Source organism: Grampus griseus (assembly GCF_964374135.1).
Source record: "Grampus griseus genome assembly, chromosome: 9".
Lineage (NCBI taxonomy): Eukaryota > Metazoa > Chordata > Mammalia > Artiodactyla > Delphinidae > Grampus > Grampus griseus.
This window is the reverse complement of record NC_139003.1, coordinates 11,184,415-11,209,621: the sequence shown is the minus strand read 5'-3', so window position 1 is coordinate 11,209,621 and position 25,207 is coordinate 11,184,415. Positions and strand designations below refer to the sequence as shown.

The 25,207-nt window shown below is 38.2% G+C and overlaps 1 protein-coding gene across 1 annotated transcript; it reads left to right on the top strand.

Annotated features, from left to right (window-relative positions):
• Positions 1–2,457: 2,457 nt before the first annotated feature.
• Positions 2,458–3,405, top strand: OR6B1 (olfactory receptor family 6 subfamily B member 1; the record flags this gene model as incomplete). The annotated part of the gene is given in 4 exon segments (XM_082661413.1): positions 2,458–3,076; positions 3,079–3,261; positions 3,264–3,368; positions 3,371–3,405. Coding segments are annotated over 4 exon segments (942 nt in total).
• Positions 3,406–25,207: the final 21,802 nt, after the last annotated feature.

The following is a 25,207-nucleotide window of genomic DNA, read 5'->3' as shown; positions in this document are numbered from 1 at the left end:
AATACAGGTATTCCACAGATGCAGGTACATCAATTTGATTATGGAGATTTAATCCGCTGCTCCTGAGGCTGCTGGGAGAGATTTCCCTTTCTCTTCTCTGTTCGCACAGCTCCCGGGGCTCAGCTTTGGATTTGGCTCCGTCTCTGGGTGTAGGTTGCCTGAGGGCATCTGTTCCTGCCCAGACAGGACGGGGTTAAAGGAGCCGCTGATTCAGGGGCTCTGGCTCACTCAGGCCGGGGGGAGGGAGGGGTGCAGCATGCAGTATGAACCTGCAGCGGCAGAGGCCAGCGTGTTGTTGCAACAGCCTGAGGCACGACGTGTGTTCTCCCAGGGAAGTTGTCCCTGGATCATGGGACCCTGGCAGTGGCAGGCTGCACAGGCTCCTGGGAGGGGAGGTGTGGAGAGTGACCTGTGCTCGCACACAGGCTTCTTGGTGGCGGCAGCAGCAGCCTTAGCATTTCATGCCCATCTTTGGTGTCCACGCTGATAGCCACGGCTTGCACCCGTCTCTGGAGCTCGTTTAGGCAGTGTTCTGAATCCGCTCTCCTGTGCACCCCGAAACAATGGTCTCTTGCCTCTTAGGCAGTTCCAGACATTTTCCAGGTCTCCCTCCTGGCTAGCTGTGGCGCACTAGGCTGTGTTCACACAGCCAACCCCAGTTCTCTCCCTGGGATCTGACCTCCAACGCCCAAGCCTCAGCTCCCAGCCCCCTCCTGCCCTGGCAGGTGAGCATACAATCCTCTCGGGCTGGTGAGTGCTGGTTGGCACCAATCCTCTGTGTGGGAATCTCTCCGCTTTGCCCTCTGAACCTCTGTTGCTGTGCTCTCCTCCGTGGCTCCGAAGCTTCCCCCCGTCCACCCCCCATCTCTGCCAGTGAAGGGGCTTCCTAGTGTGTGGAAACTTTTCCTCCTTCACACCTCCCTCCCACTGGTGCAGGTCCCGTCCCTATTTTGTCTCTGTTTTTCCTTTTTTCTTTTGCCCTACCCAGGTACGTGGGGAGTTGCTTGACTTCTGGGAAATCTGAGGTCTTCTGCCAGCGTTCAGTAGGTGTTCTGTAGGAGTTGTTCCACACGTAGATGTATTTTTGATGTATTTGTGGGGAGGAAGGTGATCTCCACGTCTCACTCCTCCGCCATCTTGGAGCTATCTCTCTCATTGCTTTTAGACCACTATTTGGATCCCCTGTTATGACCTATGGGGTCTTGCTCGTTCTGGCCCTGCCCACCTTTCCCACCTATTCCTGTGCTCCCTCCCCCGTCCATCACAGCACAGCACTGGCCTCATCTCAGTGCAGCTCTCTCCCACCTCACTCTTCAATGGGCTGGGGCCCTGGCATCCTTCTCTCTCTTAATGTTACCTCCCCATCCTTCTCTCTCTTAATGTTACCTCCCCAGAAGGTCAGAGAGACCTTCCCCAATCACAGAGTATCATGTTCAGTTTTTTAACCTTTGTAGAAAATGTCTCATATTTTATTATGTATTTCTTATCGTTTGCTTATTTTATAAAAAATCTCCTCCGAGAGACTCTCACCTCCACCCCCAAGGACTTAAATCTCCCCAAGAGGAAGCTCAAGTATGCTCACCATTCTGCTTGGCCCATAGCAGTTACTCTCCTCACTACTATTAGTCCATCCCTACTTTTTAATGCCCTAATATGGGGTAAGAGCCCTTTCACACTTACTGTCATTTAGAGTTTATGTAAAATTTTATTTACATTATTTCATTTGGGTTTTGATCCACGTTGACATAAGCTAGATAAATATTAACATTCACATTTGCAGAAGAGGAAATTGGGTTTCAGAGAGGATAAGATTTCAAGGTTCATATCGCAATCTGTGGGCAAACCTAGTACTTGACTGAGGTCCAGGTTTTTAATACTGAAAAGCCTAACTGTCCTCATCACACCTTCTCATGCACCTCACAGATGACAGGTTTCACTCCATCTCCATGGATTGTAGAGGGAAGAAAGTATTGGTATGTGAGGGATAAATGAATTGTAAAGGTAGAATTTCCAGAGCTCTGGGTGGATGAAAGGCCAGGAAAGCCAGGTGTATCCTTTAGAATTGGCAATGGTAACATGGAACATGGTGCTTTGATACTGTTTAATTTGGGTGTGGTTGTGAAGGGCAGTGTAGGGTATTAGATAGAGCATGTTGTTTAGACTTGGACTTGAATGTGATTCCTGCCCTGCTGCCAGTGGGAATGTGGTTAAGTAACTTAGTACCTTTCCAAAGCTCAGTTTCTTCATTACTAAGATGGGTATAATAACATGTATAAAGAGGCTGTGTGAGAATCAGATTACATTATGTGCATAATGTACCCAGTGTATGATCTAGCCTATAATACACTATTAAAACATGATATCTGTTGCTGTTATTACTAGTCAGAGAAGGCAAAAGATGGAAGTCTGACCAAGTGATTTTTTTCCCCCAGGAGAGTTAAGCCCTGTGTCTCCAACATGGAAGTGGAGAACCAGACACGGGTCACCAGGTTCCTGCTGGTGGGGTTTCCTGGGAACTGGGGTGTGCGTGCAACAGTGTTCCTCATGTTGCTCGTGGCCTATATTCCGACAGTGGCTGAAAATGTGATCGTCATCCTGTTGGTGCAGCAGAACCTGCCACTGCACGAGCCTGTGTACTTCTTCGTGGCCAGCCTGTCCTTGGAGACCTGGTGCATCTCTGTGACTGTACCCAGGTTGCTGTTTAGTTTTTGGTCCGTGAGCAACAGCATCTCCTTCACTCACTGTATGATACAACTTTACTTCTTCATTGCACTCAAGTGCACAGAACGTGTGCTCCTGGCTGCCGTGGCCTGTGACCGTTATGTGGCCATCTGCCGCCCACTGCACTGCCCCACCATTATGAGCCATGGGCTCTGCTTCCTCCTGCCTCTTGGTTCCTGTACCAATGGCTTTGGCATCTCCTTGGCTAAGATCTACTGCATCTCTTGCCTCAGCTTCTGTGGCCCCAATATCGTCGATCATTTCTTCTGTGATATCTGTCCAGTACTTAAGCTCTCCTGCACAGACATGTCCACAGCTGAACTGGTGGACTTCGTCCCGGCACTGGTCATCTTCCTCTCCCCCCCGCTCTCACTGTCCTGTCCTGTGGATGCATTCTGGCCACCATCCTACGCATGCCCACAGGAAAGCAGAAGGCGTTTCCTGCTTGTGCCTCCCACCTCGTGGTGGGCACCATCTTCTCTTCAGCTGCTATTTTCATGTATGTCTGGCCCCGAGCCATTCATGCCTTCAACATGAACAAGTTATTTCCATCTTCTATGCCATTGTTACCCCTGCTCTTAACCCTTTCATTTATTGTCTAAGGAACCGAGAGGTCAGAGAGGCTCTGAAGAAACTGGCTTACTGCCAGCCACCCGATCTCGCGAGTCTGTTATAATTGATTAGAAAGAAGTAATTTGATTTGGTGCCTGCTCTTCCGTCCTCCATCCTTTCTCCTTTAATGCCTCACCTGGATATTACGCACGTTAACGTGACCTCACCACATCCACATTAACCGCGGGCTCTTGGCTGTGTCCTGAGGGCTGCATCAGTCTGTGTTCTAAGGGCATACCCCTTGAATAGAGAACTCCCTTTGGCTCTGATCCAAAATTGGGTTTCTAAGACTGTGAGTAAATTCCTGAGTTAAGTGGGAGAGAGAGATGGCAGCATATGAATTAGCTGTTTTATCTAGCAAGCATTAAACACTCGGGGGAAACAGATTTGCTGACAGCTTCCTGACTTCTCAGTTTCCTGACTGAGACAGAGGTAGCAGCTGCTTCAACAGTCCATTCTGGATGTTATGCCAGGAGTCAGTCTTGGTGGCAGAGACGAGAGACTGTTCCTCTACGCCTTTCAGCACTTTTTGTAAGCACCGATTTCCCTGCGTTAAGTACCTTTCTGCTTCAAACAGCTGGAGTGCTTTCTGTTATCCGTAAGTGAACTGGACCTTTTTCAATGATATTTTGTCTTCTTATATAACTTATTCAGTTGTTTTGTGTTGAATTTCATATTTCCCTCCTAGATGTCACAGTACGTTTATTTGTATCCTCTAGTGGATGAGCACATAATAGCTGATAAATAAATATCATCTCATATATTATTTGCTAACGGAAGCTTGCCCTCACAGTCCTCCTTTCTTCTGATCCCAGTGTTCCCTCATTCCTCTTCAGTTTTCTTTTACTTCCTCTGGGCTCACTCCCTCACCTCATATACAAATAACTCGCCCAGTCTTAGGAATTGACAGATTTTCGTCCTATACCACAGTGTCTCTCAACTCTCCTACTTGTTTATCTGACACCCTACCCATGTACGCCTTACCTTTTTGGTAAAATGAGCCCACACACCACTGCAGAAGGGCACATGGATATGCCCACTCTCGATTCATAGTTCTGACAATGGCAAAGGGAGCTATAGTTTAAGTTGTATTCAATGTAACATGCTGATGTCAGTGGGAGTTTAAGTCTTCCATTAGAGCAGTTTAAAACAGAATGGCTTTTATAATTTGCATCCTCTTTCACAAACAATACTTTCAAGAACGTTTTCTCTTTCTTCTGAAGTAAGAGCCATTAGGTGGGCTCTTTGCTGCATTTTACAAACTTCCAGAACAGAAGGAAGTAAATAATGAATAACCACAGACAGTGGGGAGCAGAGGTCAAAACCCAGATCCGCTCACTCTAAGCCCTAGGTCCTTTCTTAGCTCATGGGATCTCCCCAGAGAGGAAACATGCTTCTTTAGCAAGCCTAGTGTGGAAGCCAATTGTGCAGGGATGTGGTTGGAATAATCAATTACTATATCTAGAGAACTGTTAATAAAATAAAAATGGACACATGTGAAGCATACTCCTCAGGAAAGAAAGAAACAAAGGTAAAATGCAAACCTCTTTAGAGAATAAAGATACAAAAGGAAATGATTCTTATAATGGAAATGATTTAATGTTTGCTCCTAGAACATATTTTGGTCCCTTCATACATAAAGAAGTGGTTATAAATGTATTTCCATTTAAAACCCAAACATATAAAGATAAGTGATTATTTTTGAGATAATTCAGATGATTCAAAACATAACAGTACAGTCATATAGGGCTGTGAAATGTGTACACGGAAAAACAGGCAAAGACACCTTTAGCAGAAATCAGGAAATGAGGGGTGTAAACAAGCAACTGGTTGCTGACAGTCTGAGTTTTAGTCCCAGGTATATTTTTGTCGTGTGAGCTGAAACAAACCATCTAAACTCTCTGAAACAGATTCCTCACGAGTAAAACAGGAATAATGATGCTCACTCTGCTTCCTTTACACGGTGGTCTTGAAGATCACCTGGCATGATGCAAAAGATCTTGATTGTTAAAAACGTTGACCAGCGTGAGACCTAAGCAAGCTGAAGGTTGGTGAGGGTTTACACGAGGAAACTGGTGGGGAAGATTGTGCCCTCGACCTGTCTGAAACTGTCCACACTGCCTGAGCTTCGTGTATATAAGCTGGGAGACTCCCGATAGAAGGGGATGCTTGTTTCTTTATTATTTTCAGAAGTGTCTGAATGAGGGAGAGCATGGAAGTAGAATTTCTTCATAAATTCTATTGTGTTTCAAAGAGCAGATGGGAATCAGCAAAATGTAGCCTTGACCTCTTTGTGAGAAGAATATCTAAATGCATGGGCTCCGAAAAGTAGACGGTACAGATCAGACCAAGATAGGAATCAGCCTCAGCAGAGAGAAGATGTTTACTAGCAGTGTAATGGGTAAATGCACACAGAAGAGAGCTATTTGTAAGGTGAGATGCATAAAGCAAGTGATAAGTTTTGAGCCAGCCTGCGTGGGTTTAGGTAACCATAATATAAACTCTGGTAGTCAGTTTTAGCAGGATTTAATTATAATCCCTCAGGATTAGTTATAATCAACCAAGCTTATAAGAAGCTTCATCAAATAAAAAAATATTACTTATACATGCAGTATATTTTTAAAGGGACTATATTAATTAGCTCATTCAACTAGTATTTATTGAGTATCTACTATGTACTAGGTACAAGTGATAGGGATATAACAATAACAAAACACAAAAACTTGTCACCCTCGTAGGTAGGAACAGATAGCAGACAATATATTTTTACATTTATAATACATATATACATACATACATAATGTAGTGGGTTGAATGGTGGTTCTCAAAATACATGTCCACATCCTCAACTTGGAACTTGTGATTGTGAATTTATTTGGAAAAAAGCGTCTTTGAAATGTAATTAAATTAAAGATCTCCAAATAAGATCATCCTGGATTATCTGGGTGGACCCTAAATCCAATGACATGTTCCTTTAAGAGAGAGAAGGGGAGAAGGCTGAGGGAAAGGCCATGTGAAGATAGATGGAGGCAGAGACTGGAGTTATGATGCCGTAAAACAAGGAATGCTTGGAGCCACCAACAACTGGAAAAGGCAGGGAAAGATTCTGCCCTAGAACTTCCAAAGGAGGCACCAGATTTTGGACCTCTGACCGCCATCATTGTAAGAAAATAAATCTGTGGTGTTAAGCTATCAAGTTTGTTGTAATTAACAAATCAGTAAAGTTTTAATTAATTAACAAATTAGTTAATACTGTAACAACAGTAGCCCTAGGAAACAAATATGTATACCAATTCAGGTGGCAATAGTGCTATGGGGAAAACAGTGTATGGAAGAGTACTGGAAAGTGCTGGTGGAGATTTGAAATTTTACTTTATTTTTTTGTTTCATATTTTAGAAGGATATTTATTGTCATGGGGAAAATTTCATGTAATACATTAAGTAAAAATTGTGGGCCATTGAACTTTTATCTATTTTATACATATTAGTTTAGTGTATATATGTTAGTGTATATATGTCAATCCCAATCTCCCAATTCATCCCACCACCAGCCCCCCACCAAGATTTGAAATTTTATTTATTTATTTTTGGCTGTGTTGGGTCTTTGTTGTGGTGCACAGGCTTCTCACTGTGGTGGCCTCTCCCGTTGCGGAACATGGGCTCCAGGCGCATGGGCTTCAGTAGTTGTGGGTCGCGAGCTCTAGAGCGCAGGCTCAGTAGTTGTGGCACACAGGCCTAGCCTCTGCGGCATGTGGGATCCTCCCTGACCAGGGCTCGAACCCGTGTCCCCTGCATTGGCAAGCAGACTCTTAACCACTGCGCCACCAGGGAAGCCCAAGATTTCAAATTGTATTTACGAGGTTCCAGAAAATCCTCACTGAGGAAGTGACATTGGAGCAAATATGTGAAGAAGCTGAAGGAGCAAGACATCTGATTAACTGGGCAAAGATCATTCCAGACACAAGAAATTGGGATTTTTGTTATCAAGACAAGGGAGCAATTTGAGTTTGGCTGCTCAAAACGGCAAATGCCCACTACATTACTCCATTTTGGTTGCCTAGAACCCCCGTGTACCTTATTTCCTAAGGTAAACTTTCTAAGATGCTCATGCTTACCAAAAAAAATCCTCCCCCATGGCTCCCCTCTACTGCTGGATGGAGACAACCCAATTCTCATGGGTGCTACATTGAGCTCCAGGTCCAAGATGACAAGCCAATAAGCAATCCTCTCTGTATAGGAAGAATAGAGCTCTTGTTCTATTTTTAAAAAGTTTTTTCAAACTTGGAAAAAAGGCAGAATGACAATTTCTTGACTTTTTGATATTATACCAAAGCCTTTTTTAATAAGCCTGTTTGATAATGATGGAGCTTTCTTGGAGAACGTTGCCGTATATTTGACCAACAATTTACAACAAAGGTGCAGAATTTAAAGCCCTATATAGTTATCAGTTAACCTGCAGACATTGACAAGATGTTGTAATTCTGCAGCCTCTTTAGAAAAGTTGAACCAAAGTTGATTTGGGTTATTGGGCTGTGAAAAGTTCACCAGGCTTATATCTAACTCAGTAGTCTTATGTTGGTATTCCTTTCCTGGCTGACTGTGTAAAGTTCTGTTCCTTAATGCTGTTGGGACAATTTATTTTGTCTTCCTGTTTATTACTAACAGGTTAAATGAATGTTGGCACATGTTCATTATTTATTTGTTGGAGACTAGATGTGGGGCAGTGGGGCGAGGCAGGGCAAGTGGTAAATGAGCAACATGATAATAGCATGTGGCTAGGAAATATTTTATTTTATTCTTTTATTGAAATGTAGTTGATTTACAATGTTGTTAGTTTCAGGTGTACAGAAAAGTGATTCAGTTATACATACATACATATCTTTTTTTTTCAGATTATTTTCCATTATAGGTTATTATAAAATATTGAGTATAGTTCCCTGTGCTATACAGTACGTCTTTGTTGGTTATCTATTTTATGTATAGTAGTGCGTATCTCTTAATCCCAAACTCCTAATTTATCTCTCACCCTTCCTTTCCCCTTTGGTAACCATAAGTTTGTTTTCTATGTCTGTGGGTCTGTTCTATTTTGCATATAAGTTCATTTGTATCATTTTTTTTAGATTCCACATATAAGCAGCATCATATGATATTTGTCTTTCTCTGTCTGACTTACTTCACTTAGTATGATGATCTCTAGGTCCATCCATGTTGCTGCAAATGGCATTATTTCATTCTTTCTTATGGCTGAGTAATATTCCATTGTATAAATACCACATTTTCTTTACCCACTCATCTGTTGATAGACATCTAGATTGTTTCCATGTATTGTAAATAGTGCTATTGTAGATAGTGCTGCAATGAGCACTGGGGTGCATGCATCCTTTTGAACTATGGTTTTCTCCAGGTATTATACCCATGAGTGGAGTTGCTGGATTGTATGGTAGCTCTATTTTTAGTTTTTAAAGAAACCTCCATACTGTTCTCCATAGTGGCTGCACCAATTTACATTCCCACTAACAGTGTAGGAGGGTTCCTTTTTCTCCACACCCTCTCCAGTATTTATTATTTGTAGACTTTTTGATGATGGAAGACTTTGGTAACAGTGGTCTAGGAAGGCCTATGAGGAGGTAACATTTTACACAAAGCCTGAATGATGAGAAGTAGCCAATCGTGACAAATAAAGTCCAGTGACTGAAAAGCACAGGTTCTGGGGCCACACTACCTACTTTGAAACTAGTTCCTGCTGCGTAAACTTGGGCAAGTTTAATCTTTCTGTGCCTCAGTTTCCTCATTTGTAAAATGAGGCTAATAACTGTACCTACTTCATTGCATTGGTTTGAAGATAAGTGAATACAGGTAAAGTAATTAATTTAGTGTTCAGCACAGAGTAAGTGTTCAATAAAGGATTATTTTTATTTCTGTTTGGGACAAAGTTTTATAGGCAAAACACATGAGTTTAGCCGCTTGTAGTGAGAATTAGAGTGGCATGTTACGTGGAGAAGGTTAATAATGCTGGGAGTAAAGTAAAACTTGTAGTATAATAATTCCAATTTAGACATTTATAGTAAGGAAATGCATACATGTGGGAATAATTAAGGAGATTCTCATTGCAATGTTGTTTATAATAGAAAAAAATGAATAAAGAAAACCCCAGCATGTTAAAAAATATACTTGGATAGAGAAAAATGTCCTTGTGATGGAAAATATTGTAGCTAAAAAAAATGACACGGAAAGTGGCTCATAGTATACTATTGGGTAAAAATTAATTTGCAAATAAGCAATTACAAAAATGATGTACAGTATGATCTCATAAAATACATGAATATATGGCATAGGTATACTTTCATGAAGAGAGATAAAAGGAGGAAGCATTAATAATGTTCAGGATGCAGAGATGAGAGTAGATGGGTCAGATATTAAGCAGATGAAGGTTTAATAGCCCAATATAGTTGGAGAGAGCTAGGCGGCTGTTCTTTAACCTGCTTCCTACGTTCTGTACTAGTGATATTACACCAAGGCAGAATAACAATGAATGGCAAAATACGATTTTCCTTTTTCCCTTTTGTTTATTGACAGATTCTTCTGAGGCCCAGAAGCCTCTGTGGGTTGGGCTGGTTATGACCCCGTAAGTGTATACATAGGGTAAACAAGTTATATTGAAATATGAAATTCAGGTAAATTAATGTTTCTGATGTATAACAGAGTATGCACAAAGGCTGTGGTTTATTTGATGTTAAAAAATCTAAAGCATCAAAGAGCGAGGTAGAGCTTCTGGATCAGAACAACTTCATCAACCTGCCTTTGCTGTGAAGGTTGTCATGGTAACGGTAGGGCTCAGAACTGAGAGCATACTAAAGCAGTTATTATAACTCTACATAAAACATATTTGACATTTGGAGCGTTTCTCTTTTGATTCATGATTAGTCTGAGACACTGAAATGTCCCCATGGTGGGCTGAGGCCATGTGGACAATAATAATCTAAAAAGAAAAAAATCTAGAGATATAGATACAAAATAGAAGAAGTGTTTGTCTAGGAGTGGACGCACTGCAAGATTTTTGTGTCTCGTCCTCCTCTCTCTGGTCCTCCTCCTCCTTTTTTTACGTACCTCATATTTTATCCTGCTTTTCTGCTTAATAAATGCTGTATTGCCTGTTTCCAAGGTAAAATTATTCCCCCCTACATGAAAATGCTCCTGTGCTCCTGTCACACTCCTCTTTAAAACATTTCATTGTTTCTCTTCACCACCTGCGAAGACGAGGCCCTTAGCTGGGTCGTAAAGCTCTCTGCTGTGTTCCTGCCCATGCTTCCCACCTCGGCACCTACTTCTCCAGCATCAGTGTCTGATATTCCCGCCTAACATTTTTGGTCTCAAACTTCTTGTAGTTTATAAACACAACATGCTGTTTTAGGCATCCCTGTCTGGTTCAGGCTATTTCCTGAGCTTAAAACATCCTGCCATCTCCAGTTATGTGATTGGGTTGTTTTTGTTTTTTTCATTCTTTTAACTCAATTTAGGTATCACCTCTTTCAGGAACCTTCCCTTCCCTTTCTGTCTGAGGCACAATCAGCTGTCCTGCGTTCTCTTTCCTGATATCAAAGGAACAGGAACTTGTCTTGTTCATCTTTGTCTCCCTAGAGTCTAACACGGCCCCTGGCATATAGTTGATGCCTGATTAACAGTGTTAATCTAACCTGAACTGAATTAAGGGAGAGTTTGTGCTTCTGAGTAAAAGGAAAGGAACTAAGAAGTTTATACAGGGTATTTCTCTAATACTACTCTAAATGTCTTGAGAAGTTTCGTTATGAGAAGAATCCTAAAGATGTACAGTTCTGTAGCTATTACTAACAGACTCAAGAAAGACCTGGCTATGAGTGTTTGCTTTAGATGATGCTACAATCATAATGCTTACTCAACAAATCTAGTAGCTTTTTAAATCATCAGCGAACATGTAGCATGCTACAAAAACAGAAATGGGGAGCTGTTGCTGTCGCTGAGCAGAAAAAAAATACTGGATTTGTGGAGAGAGAAGCTGTAGTGTCAGCTTCTAAAACTCAGGATGTTCAGATTAATCATTTTAATATCTTCGTAACTCTTAAAAATAAAACTGACTCATTTTCTCCAATTATTACCCAATTATTATCTTTGTTCTCATTTTCCTCGCTCTCCACTTCAATCCATCCCTTACTATGTTCCTTGATGGCCTATACCCCTCAATCCCTGTTGCCATCATTCATCTCTAAGCCATCAGAATCTCTCACAAGAATGTACTGTCATATCCCTTCAACCAGTAGCCCTATTTCCTTTCTCTTATTCTCATCAAATAACCACACCACCAGCAGATATATCTTTTATAAAAATTGCTTTATTGAGGTATAATTGACATGTAAAAGCTGTGTGTATTTAATATACTCAACTTGATGAGTCTGGGGATGTGTACACCTCAAGTACATCACCACCATCAAAGCCATGACATAATAACCATCACCTCCCAAAGTTTCCTCCCACCCCCTTTTTGTGTTATTATTAATTATTGTTATTTTTTAGTAAGAGCACTTAGTATAGATCTATCCTATTAGAAGAATTTTAAGTATACAATGCAGTATTGTTAGCTCTGAGCACTCTGTTCTGTAGTAGATCTTCAGAACTTATTTTTCTTGCATAACTGAAATTTTGTACACTTTGATCATCCCCCTTGCCCCTTCCATCAGCCCTGTCAAACACCATTCTACTATCTGCTTCTTTGAATTTGGCTATTTTAGAGTCCATGTATCAGTGAGATCATGTAGTCTTTTTGGGAGCAGATATAACTTTTTTTAAACTGAAGTATAGTTGGCTCACTATACTAGTTTTAGGTGTAAAACATAATGGTTCAGTATTTTTATAGATTATACTCCATTTAAAGTTATTACAATGTAGTTGTTATATTTCCCTGTGCTGTACAATAATATATCCTTGTTGCTTATTTATTTTATACATAGTAGTTTGTATCTCTTAATCCCATTCCCCTATCTTGCCCCTCCCCACCTTCCCTCTCCACAGTGGTAACCACTTTGTTCTCTATATTTGTGAATCTGTCTTAATTTTGTTATACACATTTATTTGTTTTATTTTTTAGATTCTACATATAAGTGACAACACAGTGTATTTGTCTTTCTCTGTCTGACTTATTTCACTAAGCATAATACTCTGTAGGTTTATCCACGTTGTTGCAAATGGCAGAATTTCATTCTTTTTGTGTGTGGTTGAGTAGTATTCCATTGTATATATGTACCACATCTTCTTTATCCATTCATCTTTTGATGGACACTGACATTGCTTCCGTATCTTGGCTATTGTAAATAATGCTGCTATGATCATTTGGGTGCATGTATCTTTTTGAATTAGTTTTCATTTTATTCTGGTCATATGGTTGTTCTATTTTTAGTTTTCTGAGGAAGCTGCATGCTGTTTTGCATAGTGGCTGCACCAATTTACAATCCCACCAATGGTATACAACAAGGATTCCTTTTTCTCCACATATTTGCCAACACTTGTTATTTGTTTTCTATTTGATCATGGCCATTTTGACAGGTATGAGGTGATATCTGTTGTTTTGATTTGCATTTCTCTGATGATTAGCAATGTTGAGTATCTTTTCATGTGCCTGTTGGCCATCTTTATATCTTCTTTGGAAAAATGTCTGTTCAGGCTTCTGCCCGATTTTTAATTGGGTTGTTTGGTTTTTTTGATACCAAGTTATGTGAGCTGTTCTTATATTTTGGATATTAACCCATTATTGGTCATATCATTTGCAAATATTTTCTCCCATCAGTAGATGCATATTTATTTTGTCAGTGGTTTCCATGGCTGTGCAAAAGCTTTTAAATTTAATGAGGTCTCATATCCTTATTTTTGCTTTTATTTCTTTTGGATTAGGAAGCAGATCTACAAAAAATATTGCTGTGATTTATGTCAAAGAGTGTTCTGCCTGTGTTCTCTTCTAGGAGTTTTATGGTTTCAGGTCTTACATTTAGAACTTTAATCCAATTTGAGTTTATTTTTGTATGTGGAATGAGGAAATATTCAAATCTTATTCTTTTACATGTAGCTATCCAGTTTTCCCAGTACCACTTATTGAAGACTGTCTTTTCTCCATATATTCTTGCCTCCTTTTTTGTAGATTAATTGACCATTACTGTGTGGGTTTATTTCTGGACTCTCTATTCTGTTTCATTGATTTATGTACCAGTACCATGATGTTTTGGTTACTATAGCTTTAGAGTATAGTCTATTTTCTTAAATTTGTTGAGAATGTATTTTGTGGCTTGGCATGTGATCTATCTTGGAGAAAGTTCTATGTGCACCTGAAAGCAATGTGTATTCTGCCGTTTTTGAGTGGAATGGCCTGTAGATATCTATTAAGTCCAACTGGTCTATTGTATCATTTAAGACCACTATTTCCTCTTTGATTTTCTGTCTGGATGATCTGTCTATTGATGTTGATGGGCTGTTAAAGTCTCCTACTATTATTGTATTTTTGTCAATTTCTCCCTTTATATCTGTTAATATTTGCTTTAGATATTTAGCTGCCCCTGTATTGGGTGCACATATGTTAACAAGTGTAATATCCTCCTGTAGTGGTCCCTTTATCATTATATGATGCCCTTCTTTGTCTTTTGTTACAGTCTTTGTTTTAATGTCTGTTTTGTCTGATGTGAGTATTGCTACCCCTGTTCTTTTGAATGAAATACCTTTTTCATCCCCTCACTTTCAGTCAGAAAGTCATAACTTTTAAACATATCTCTGATCATGAAACTCTGTGTGGAAAAGTCTTCAGTTTTATCTCATTGTCTGAATAAAGTCCAAAGACCTTTGTTTTATATTCAATATCCTCTACTATCGGCTTTAACAAGCTTTTTTTTTTTTTTTTTTTTTTTGCGGTACGCGGGCCTCTCACTGTTGTGGCCTCTCCCGTTGTGGAGCACAGGCTCTGGACGCGCAGGGTCAGTGGCCATGGCTCACGGGCCTAGCCGCTCTGCAGCTTGTGGGATCTTCCCCAACTGGGGCATGAACCCATGTCCCCTGCATCAGCAGGCGGACTCTCAACCACTGCGCCACCAGGGAAGCCCCAAGCTTTTGTTTTTTATGTGACACAACAAATTGAGCCCATAACCCCCAAATAAAATGCCCCATTCCCCATGAAGACGAGTGCTGATTTCTGACCTGAAAGTAATATCTGCAGCCTCTGAATAAACTCATTTTCAATTTGTATTTTGTTTTTTAAAATTGTATTTCATTTTCTTTATAAGAGCATCCACGCATGATTTACCTTTGTGTAGTCTCAAACAGCCATCATATTTTTGTGTTCAGAGTAGGAACTCAGTAAGCATTTGTTTAACAAGTTATTTTCGGTTGATTTCACAAACATTACTGCAAAAAATGTGGGTTTTGAGGATACTTATTGTTGTTTATTAGCAAATAACTGTCCATTTAAAAAAGTAGAAAAAATTCTATGATTCTCTGTAATTGATTTTTCACAAATTATAACTGGTATACATAATAGGCTACCTATTCTGATAATTTACTTTTACAACTCACTTAATAAAAAAAAGTCAGTTTTCTCAAGCAGTGTTTATTTGGTGTCAGTACCATCTAGTGGCAAATGTGAGTAATACTCAATGATTAAATTGACATTGGAGAGTTAGTACTGAGACAGGCCTTGAAGATCATCTGGTCTATATAATCTGTATAATTCATTATACAAATTACTAAACTGAGATTTTGAAAGTTTAAAAGTTTCTCATGGTCTGCAAAAAGCTGAGCCCTTATTATGTGAAATGAACTGTTAGACGGGATATTAAGAATGATAAAGCATGGTTCATGACCTCACATAATTTACTGCCAGCACAGGAAATAGACATTAATATGTCAGAGATGACACTGAAATATTTAAATTATTCAATATGAGTTAAAATACTTAATGAAATATCTGGACAAAAGTTTCTATAAGAATTCAGAAGAATAAGAAAAATGTGCTAAGAGTGAAGTGAATAAAAAGTAGTTTCTAGAAGAGGTTGAATTTGTGTTGTGTTTTGATGAGGTTTTAGTGCATTTATTGTACTTTGCATCACTGATTTGAGATGCCGTTTTCATCATAAAATTCCAATATACACTTGTCTATTTATGGTCTTTTTATTCTGATCCAATGATGTATCTCTCTACTCATGCACCAGTAACATACTGTTTGATTACTGTAATCTTATGAAGTTTGAAAATAGAAAGTTTAGTCTTCCTTATGACTCTTCTTTTACAAAATTTTGCCAGTTGTTCATGCTTTTTAGTTTTCCATATGATTTTAGCATGTCCTATCTAATTTAAAAATCCTGTTGCTACTTTGGAATTGCATTATAGTTATTGAATTGCTTAGGGGAATTGACATATTTATAATGCTCAGACTTCCTATTCAATAACATAAAAGTTTTTCCATTTGATCAGGTTTTTGCATCACTAAGCAATTCTTTAAAGTTTCTTTGACATAGTGTTTACATGTTGTGTTAATTTTTAAGAGACCATGGATGTTTAGTTTTCTTACTAGTATTCTATATTTTTTTGGATTGTGTTTAGGAAATAATGTCTGTATTAGTTCTAATTTTTTTTTTTTTTTTTTTGCGGTACGTGGGCCTCTCACTGTTGTGGCCTCTCCCGTTGTGGAGCACAGGCTCCGGACGCGCAGGCTCAGCGACCATGGCTCACGGGCCCAGCCGCTCCGCGGCACGTGGGATCTTCCCGGACCGGGGCACGAACCCGTGTCCCCTGCATCGGCAGGCGGACTCTCAACCACTGCGCCACCAGGGAAGCCCCTAGTTCTAATTTTTGAAATTAGTTTTCTTTAAGTCTTGATATGTGACCTTTGTGTGTATGTGAGTGTTCTATTGGCATTTGGAAAGAAGGCTCATGTTTTTTCAGAATAGAGTCTGTGTAATATTAATATGATGTACTTTATTGATTATGCTATTTTTAATCCTCCATATCTTAATTTTTTCAGTGATCTGATAGGGACTGGGAAACGTGAACTAATGTCTCCTACTGCTTCTGTTTTTCTATTTCTCCTTAAATCACTTGTAGTTTTTGCTTTGTGAAGGTTGACCTTATTTCTTTTGAAGTTACATCGTTATAACTATTGTATCTTCTGTGTTAGTTACATTGCGTGGTGTTATGAGTGCCCTTATATGATTTATGCTTTTTTTTTGTCTGTATTAAGCCTTCTCTGATATTGAGATTACAACTCACGCTTTACTTGTTTACTTGCTTTATTTGCCCCATTTGCCATTGTCCACACTTTTCTTTCTAAATATTCTGAATCTCTGCTTTGCCTATGTTTCTTGTGAATAGCATAGACTTGAACTTTGATTTTCTTATCTAGTCTCTAAGATTTTTTTGGTAAGTGAGTTTAAGTCTATTTACATTTATTGTTGTGACTACAATGTTTGGTATGGATTCTACATCTAATTTTATGTTAAACTTGATGGGTTTATAGCCTTGAAAAACTGTGTTGTATATTTTATTTTTGTCATGCACATGTCTATTAATAATTAGGAAAACTGTGGTTTCATTCTAGAGGTTATGTTTTATATCTATAACTTTGTATAGCATCCTTAATTTTCTATGTTTTTACATTGAATTTGATTATCTGCCACAGGTAATAATTACCTACTGTGGGCAATAATGAAATTTTTCTGAATACTTACTCTTGATCCTTCTTTCTTTCTCTCTTTTCTTCCACCTACATTTAGTTGATCTTATCATTCTTGGTAATTACTGTCATCAACTAAATGTACTTACAAATCACCTGGTTTTCTTATTTAAGTGAAATATTTTTGTTCCTAGATACCAAAGATGAGAAAGTCAGCATTACAGAACTCCTCTCCTTCTTTCCTGTCAACTTTTGTTACTTATATTTGTTTCTGCATTGTCAGGGCATGTTTTAAGCATTTGAATTTTGCTCTGTCACCTTAATCCTCATAATTATATTCATCATAGTCTACAATTAAAACGCTTCAATTCTCACTGCCAATTCTTTTGCCATAGATTTTCTAGGACTGATATTCTTTGGATTTTCTGCATGTTCTACACTGTGCTTTTGTGTTTGTATAACCATTTGGCTGGGTATATAACTTGGTTGATTCCTTCTTTCCTGAAGGATTGTGTAGGTGTTGCTTCACAAACTTTAGCATTGAATATTGCTATAGAAATGTGTTAAGTCCAGATGGAATTTTTTTTTTTTGCTTTATAAGTCGTTTTTTCTGCTCTCTAACCACATGATTCTTTATGTTTTTAATCTAATAACATTACTAAGATATATTCTTATATGGCCATTCTGTGTCACTTTACCAGGGGCAAAGTTTGTCTTTTCAGTCTCTAGATTCATTTATTTTCTTACTTCACAAAAATTTTCTTGAATTGTATTTTTAAATATTTGTATTTTATGATTTAGATATTTTAGAAAATGAAAGCATTGTCTCCTATGCCTTTCATATCTTTTATTTTCCTAATTCAATTTAACTCTCTATTTCAATTTGGTTATGCTGCTTTTATTATTTTTATGTTCAATTTCCCTAGTGTGTTTCCAGCAGTGTCTCTATTCTCTTTTCCCCATTACAATTTCAACTTCATTTCTGGAGTTTTTTCCATAGTTTTTCGTTTCTATTTTAAGCTTTATATTTCCATATTTCATCTCCTTTTGCTGCATCACTGTGTTTTTCCTAAATTCTTTTTTTTTTACATTTTTTATTGAGAAAAAATTCATGTAACATAAAATTCACCATTTAACCATGTTAAGGTGTTTCTTTAGTAAATTCATGATGTGATGCAACCTTCATTCCTAATTCTAAACCGGCACTGACTTTTCAGCTTATTGCACCTGAACAGGTGTGGTGCTCCTGACACCTAGTGGGCAGGGGCCAGAAATGCTGCTAAAGTTCCAGAAGAGAGAATTATCTGTCTCCAGAGTGTTGAGACTGAGAGATACCACTCTACATACACCATTAGAGCACCACATCACATCCAAGGAAGTAAACAGCCATTCAGTCGTGTCATCCCTACTGATCTCAAGAATGTCTTTACAGAATTTTTTATTTCAGTTCAGGAGGCAAGGTTCACATGTTTGGTTGTTAGGTCTTTTTAGTCTCTTTTAACATAGAAGAGTATTCTCTGCCCCATACTCAGCCTTTTTGTCTGATTACTTTTTGTAAGAGTTCAGGCCAGTTTTAGCACTGCATTTTGTTTCCATATTTTATTATTACCTTTTTTTTTACTGAAATGTAGTTGATTTACAATGTTGTGCCAATCTCTGCTGTACAGCAAAGTGACTCAGTTACACACACACATTCTTTTATTTTTTGAATTTTATTTTATTTTTTATACAGCAGGTTCTTTTTTTAACTACTTAATTTTATTTTATTTATTTTTGGCTGCACTGGGTCTTCGTTGCTGCGCGTGGGCTTTCTCTAGTTGTGGCAAGCAGGGGCTACTCTTTGTTGCGGTGTGTGGGCTTCTCATTGTGGTGGCTTATCTTGTTGTGGAGCACTGGCTCTAGGTACGCAGGCTGCAGTAGTTGTGTCACGTGGGCTCAGTAGTTGTGGCTCGTGGGCTTAGTTGCTCTGTGGCATGTGGGATCTTCCTGGACCAGGGCTCGAACCCATGTCCCCTGCATTGGCAGGCAGATTCTTAACCACTGTGCCACTAGGGAAACCTTACAGCAGGTTCTTATTAGTTATCTATTTTATACACATCAGTGTATACATGTCAATCCCGATCTCCCAATTCATCCCACGACCCCCACCCCACTGCCGCTTTCCCCCCTTGGAGTCCATACATTTGTTCTATACATCTGTGTCTCACTTTCTGCCCTGCAAACCGGTTCTTTTGTACCATTTTTCTAGGTTCCACATATATGCGTTAATATATGACATTTGTTTTTCTCTTTCTGACTTACTTCACTCTGTATGACAGTCTCTAAGCCCATCCACATCTCTACAAATGACCCAATTTCATTCCTTTTTATGGCTGAGTAATATTCCATTGTATATATATACCACATCTTCTTTATCCATTTGTCTTTTCCTAAATTCTTGATTCTCTACAAAGTTGTGAGTCTCTGTAAAGTTTTGTTTTACAGAGAAAAGAGCTTCATAAAATTTTATGGAGAAATGTTTGGTTACCATTTTTATCTATTATGTGAGAAAATTTCTCTCATGAGTACTCTTTATCACCTATTAAGTTTTCTAGTTTCTTTCCTTTTTTCGTGCAGAGTATTTTCATAGATACAGCCAATCCTCATTATTTGAATATTCTGTAACTGTGAATTTGTCTACTTGCTAAAACGTGTGTGTAACCCCAAATAAACACGTGGGATACCTTCATGGTCATTCATGGACATGAGCAGAGTGGCTGAATATTTTAGTTTCTCAATGTGCATGTTTCCAGCTAAGGTGAACAAGCTGATACTCTGCCTTCTTGTTTCAGCTCTCGTGTTGTGTCCCTTTTGTGGTCTAATTGATGCCACATTTTTCACATTTTGGTGCCTTTTGGTGGTAGTTTCACTGTATAAAATGGTTCCCCAATGTAACACTGAAGTACGGTCTAGTGTTCCTAAGCAGAAGATTGTGATGCACTTTATGGAAAAAATAACCGTAAATTTGGTTGATGAAGGTTAGATAACCTTCTTCAGGCATGATTTATAGTGCTCTTGGCCTTGAATCCAATGTTAATGAATCAACAATACAGTATATCCAGAAAGACAAAGAGGAAATTTGCTGATGTGTCCATAAGAATTCTCTTAAAATGCTAATGTAACAGCTATAGTGCATGATGAAGCTATGGAAGAGGCGGAAACGTGGCTAAAATGTGCATTCATGAGATGAAAACTGATAAAAGGTGTAATAGGCAGCATTGTTGTGAGGCTTAAAGCCAAAAATATTGTGATCGTGTTACCCAGAGTCAGAAAAATGTTAACCCTTCTCAGCTAGTGCTGTCTGGCTCACAGTTTTCAAAAGGCAGTGCAGCGTGAGAAATGTTAAACGCTCAGGCAAGGTATTCTCTGCAGATATGGGGACCGTGAAAGAATTTTTAGAATACTTGCTAAGTGTTATACAAGAAAAAAAGTTACGTGGAAGAGTAAGTTTTCAATGCTGATGAGATGGGCTTGTTTTGGTAAGGGAACCTATATAATGCAAATGGCATTTTGGTTGATAAACATGTTGTGACTAGAGATTTGCAGGAACCTAATGCTGTATTTTACCTGAGAGCACTAGTTCGGTATTTGGTAATTCAGTGTTCACAGTGACTTTATAGAACACAACTACTGCAAATAATGAGAATCGGCTGTATTGGTCTGTTTCCCATGGACTATCTGAAGCAGATAAATTTTTCCTGGACAAGTAAGGAAAGAGCCAAAACCAACAGGAAATTTCCTTATGAACCAGAATAATGCAGTTGATTTTTAGTTATTTGTAGTAGTTATGTTCTATAAAGTCGCTGTGAACACTGAATTAACAAATACAGAACTAGCACTTCTGGGGGAAATACAGGGTTAGATTTCTTTTTAGACTTGTTTTTTTATTTTAATGCTTTATATATAGAGCAATTTTAGGTTTACAGCAAAATTGAGCAGAAGCTACAGAGATTTCCCATATACTCCCTGCCCCCCAACATGGGCATAGCCCCCCCCATTATCAACATCTTCCACCGGAGTGGCACATTTGTTATAATTGATGATACAGAATATTTTCACTGCCCTAAAAATTCTCTTTTCTTCACCTATTCATCCCTCCGCCCTCAGCCTCTGGTAACTACTGATAATTTTATTGTCTCTATAGTTTTGCTTTTTACAGAAGGTCATACCGTTGGACGCATACCGTACGTAGTATTTTAAGATTGGCGTCTTTCACAAAGAATTATGCATTTAAGTTTCTTTCCTGTCTTTTTATGGCTTGATAGTTTACTTTGATTTAGTGCTAAATAATATTCCACTGTCTGGATATACCATAGTTTATCCATTCACCTACTGAAGGACATCTTGGTTGCTTCCAGGTTTTCACAGTTATGAATAAGGGTGCTATAAATATCCATGTACAACTTTTCTTGTTGGACTTGCATTTTCAACTATTTTTGGTAAATACCAAGGAGTGCAGTTGTTTGATCATATGATAAGAGTATGTTTGTTTTGTAAGAAGCCACCAAACTGTCTTCCAAAGTGTACGTACCATTTTGCGTTCCTTTCAGAAATGAATGAGAGTTCCTGTTGCTCCACATTCTCACCAGCATTTGATATTGTAATTGTTCTGGATTTTGGCCATTCTAGTAGGTATGTAATGGTATCTTATTGTTGGAATCTGCATTTTCCCGATGACATATGCTATGGAGCATCGTTTTATATGCTTGTTTGCCATCTGATGTCTTTTTTGGTGAGGTGTCCATTGAGGTCTTTGGCCATTTTTCTAATTGAGTTGTTTGTTTTCCAGTTATTGACTTTTAAGAGTTCTTTGTTTGTTTTGGATAACAGTTCTTTATCAGAACTGTCTTTTGCAAATATTCTCTCCCAGTCTGTGGCTTATCTCTTACCACCTTTATTCAGTATTGTACCGAAGTATCCAGAAAGTTCATTGAGGCAGTAAAAAGAAATAAAACGTATATAGGTTGGAAATGAAAAAGAAAAATATCTTTATCCTCAGATAATGTGTGTGTGTGTGTATGTACATGTACACAGAGAGAGGTACTGCAAAAAACTACTAGAACTAACAAGTTATTTCAGCAAGATTGCAGGACATAAAGCCAATATACAAAATCAATTATATTTCTAAGTACTAAAAACAAATAAAAATTGAATTTGGAAAACAAAAACCATTTATAATAGCAACACAATTATGAAACATGAGACAAAAGTTGTGAGAGCTATACTCTGAGAACTACAAAGTATTTTGAGGCAATTTAAAGGAAACCTTAGAAATGGAGATATATCATGCTCAAGTAAAAGAATATTCACTATTATTAAAATGCCAATTGATTTTTGACAAAGGTGCTAAGAGAAGTCAATGGGGAAACAGTTTTTTCAATAAATTGTGCTAGAATAATTGCATAGCCATATGTAAATAAACAAAAAATAGCAAAACTCAACCACCCTTATCTCTCATCACATATAGAAATTAATCCAAAATGTATTATAGCTCTAAATGTAACAGGTAAAGTTATTAAAACTTTAGAAGAAAATATGAGAAAATTTAGTGATATTGGGTTAGCAAAGATTTCTAAAATAATATCCAAAAAAACAAATTATAAAAGGAAATATTGATAGTTGGACTTTATAAAAATTGAAACATTTTAGTCTTCAAAATGCAGTATAAAGAAAATGAAAAAGCAGCTTATAAGCTGGGAGAAAATATTTGCCAAAAATGTACATCTGTGTTAGGTATAGAATTTCCTCAGTTCAATAATAAGACAAATGACCCAACAAAGTAAGCAAAAGATTTGAATATACACTTCACAGAAATATATACATATAGGAAATAAGCACAAAGGAAATTACTGCATACTATTAATTATTAGGAAAATGGTAATTAAAACCACAATGAGATAGTAATATACAACTATTAGAACAACAAAAATTTAAAAATCGACCATACAAAGTGTTGATGAAGCTGGACCTCTCATCATGTGGTAGTGGAAATGTAAAACAGCACAACCACTTTGGAAAACAGTTTGATAGTTTCTTTAAAATTTAAACATATACCTACCATACAGCCCAGTCGTTGTCCAAGAGAGGTGAAAGCATTGATCCTTACAAATATTTGCATACAAATGTTCATAGAATCTTTATTTGTAGCCAAAATTGTCCATCAACAAATGTCCATCAATAAGTGAATGGATAAACAAATTATAGTACATCCATACAACAGAATAATGTGTATCGATACAAAGAGATAAACTATTGATACAAGCAACCACACCTACAAATTTCAAAATAATTATGCTGAATGAAGAAAGTTTTATCAAGAAGAATGTATACTGTATGACTCTTTTCAAATAAAACTCTATAAAATATAAATTAATCTATCGTAACAGAAAACAGAGTTGAGATTAACTGTGAATGAGGTGTGATGAAGGATGGATTTCAAAGGAAGCTTTTGAGGGTGATGTTGATTGTGGTGCTATTTATGGGTGCATGCATATGGCAAAACTCATTAAATTGCACTCTTTAAATATGTGCAGTTTATTGTTCTTCAATAATACTTCAATAAAGTTATAAAATAACAAAAGGATGACCTTAGTTTTTCCAAAATAGAGCTTGTAATTTTTGTTTTTTATTGTCTTTGAGGTTTATGGAGAACTTCAAGGAAGAGAAGATGGAAATGTCAAATGTTTCTATGGTTTGAATATTTGTGTCCCCTCAAAATTCATATGTTGAAATCCTAATCCCCAAGGTGATGGTATTAGGAGGTGGGGGCCTGGGAGGTGATTAGTTCATGAGGGCTGAGACCTCCTGATTAGGATTAGTGGCCGTATAAGACGTCACAGAATGCCCTAGTCCCTTCCACCATGTGAGGACACAGTGAGAAGGCGCTTGTCTATGACACATAAATCAGGGCCCCACAAGACACCAAAACTACTGGCACCATCATCTTGGACTTCCCAGCCGTCAGAACTGTGAGAAATACATACTTGTTGTTGCTAAGCCACTCAGTCGATGGTATTTTGTTACAGCAGCCCAAAGAGACTAAGACACATCCCATTACTAAAGCTGGAAGCCCCCGTTTTGAGGTTTTTAGATAAAAATATCTAAGATCATATGTTTTCAGCAGTGCTCAGCCTGAGTCTGAAGGGAAAGACAGTAGAAGAGTGGGATGGATCCAAGAGCAGTGTCTTTCCCAGGCAATTTCAGAGAAAGGACAGTGGGATTCAGATGATTTATTAAAAACATTGTTAAGGAGATGGAACATGAAGTAGAAGTAGGTTGAGAAAAAAGTGAGAACAGCTGAGAGCAATAGAAGAAAGGGAGGAAAAATGGAAAGACTAGAGGGTCTCAGGAAGTCAGAGAACCAAGATAAGTGAATTCCAGTGCATGGGAAAGCTAATGAGTGGATTTTGTGCTTGAGAGATTATGGGTGGCCACAGGGCTCAGTGGTCAGAGAGTGAGCAGAGGAGAGAAATATAGGCAATTCAGCTGAACATATTGTACTGTTTTTTCTTCTTTTAATCACATTAATCTGATTCTTTAAAAAGCAGCTTGGTAAAATTATTAATCTTTAGCTTAAATGATGGAATTAAAAGTAGCTGAAGCTAAATAACCTTACCAGAGCCTTAAGTGTGGAAAGAACAGCTTGAATAATGTTTATTTTAATTTTTTATTAAACTCAGGGTTTTAGCATGAGAAGAGAGACTGGAAAACGGGGGAAGAAAAAGAGAGAAGGTTGGAGTAAGGGGGCCCAAGCAGGCTGACTTGGAAATGTGTACTCACTAATTAGACTGATTCTTCAGGGTAGGGTTATTTTATTTGTATAGTAGTTTTTTTTTTCATAAACAGAACACCATCTTCTAAAACCCAAAGCAGAGCATGAGTAGGGATGATGCTGGCCCTAAATGTTTCACAGTGGCAACGACAGCTTGTGTTTGGTGGCCACCTCTGTGCCAGGTAACTGCTCTGTGTTGGATAATTTAAAAGTATAAGAAATAGAAAAAATACATGAACAGATTTTTTTGTGATCTTTGGCTATCAAAAGTAAATCAGAGTAAATGGTGAGAGAAGGAAAGTGGGTCAGAGTCAGACTGACAGATACAGACTGTTTTGTATCTCATGCTCTTACTTTGTCTTCTTATTTTTGTTTTTTTTTTGTTTTTT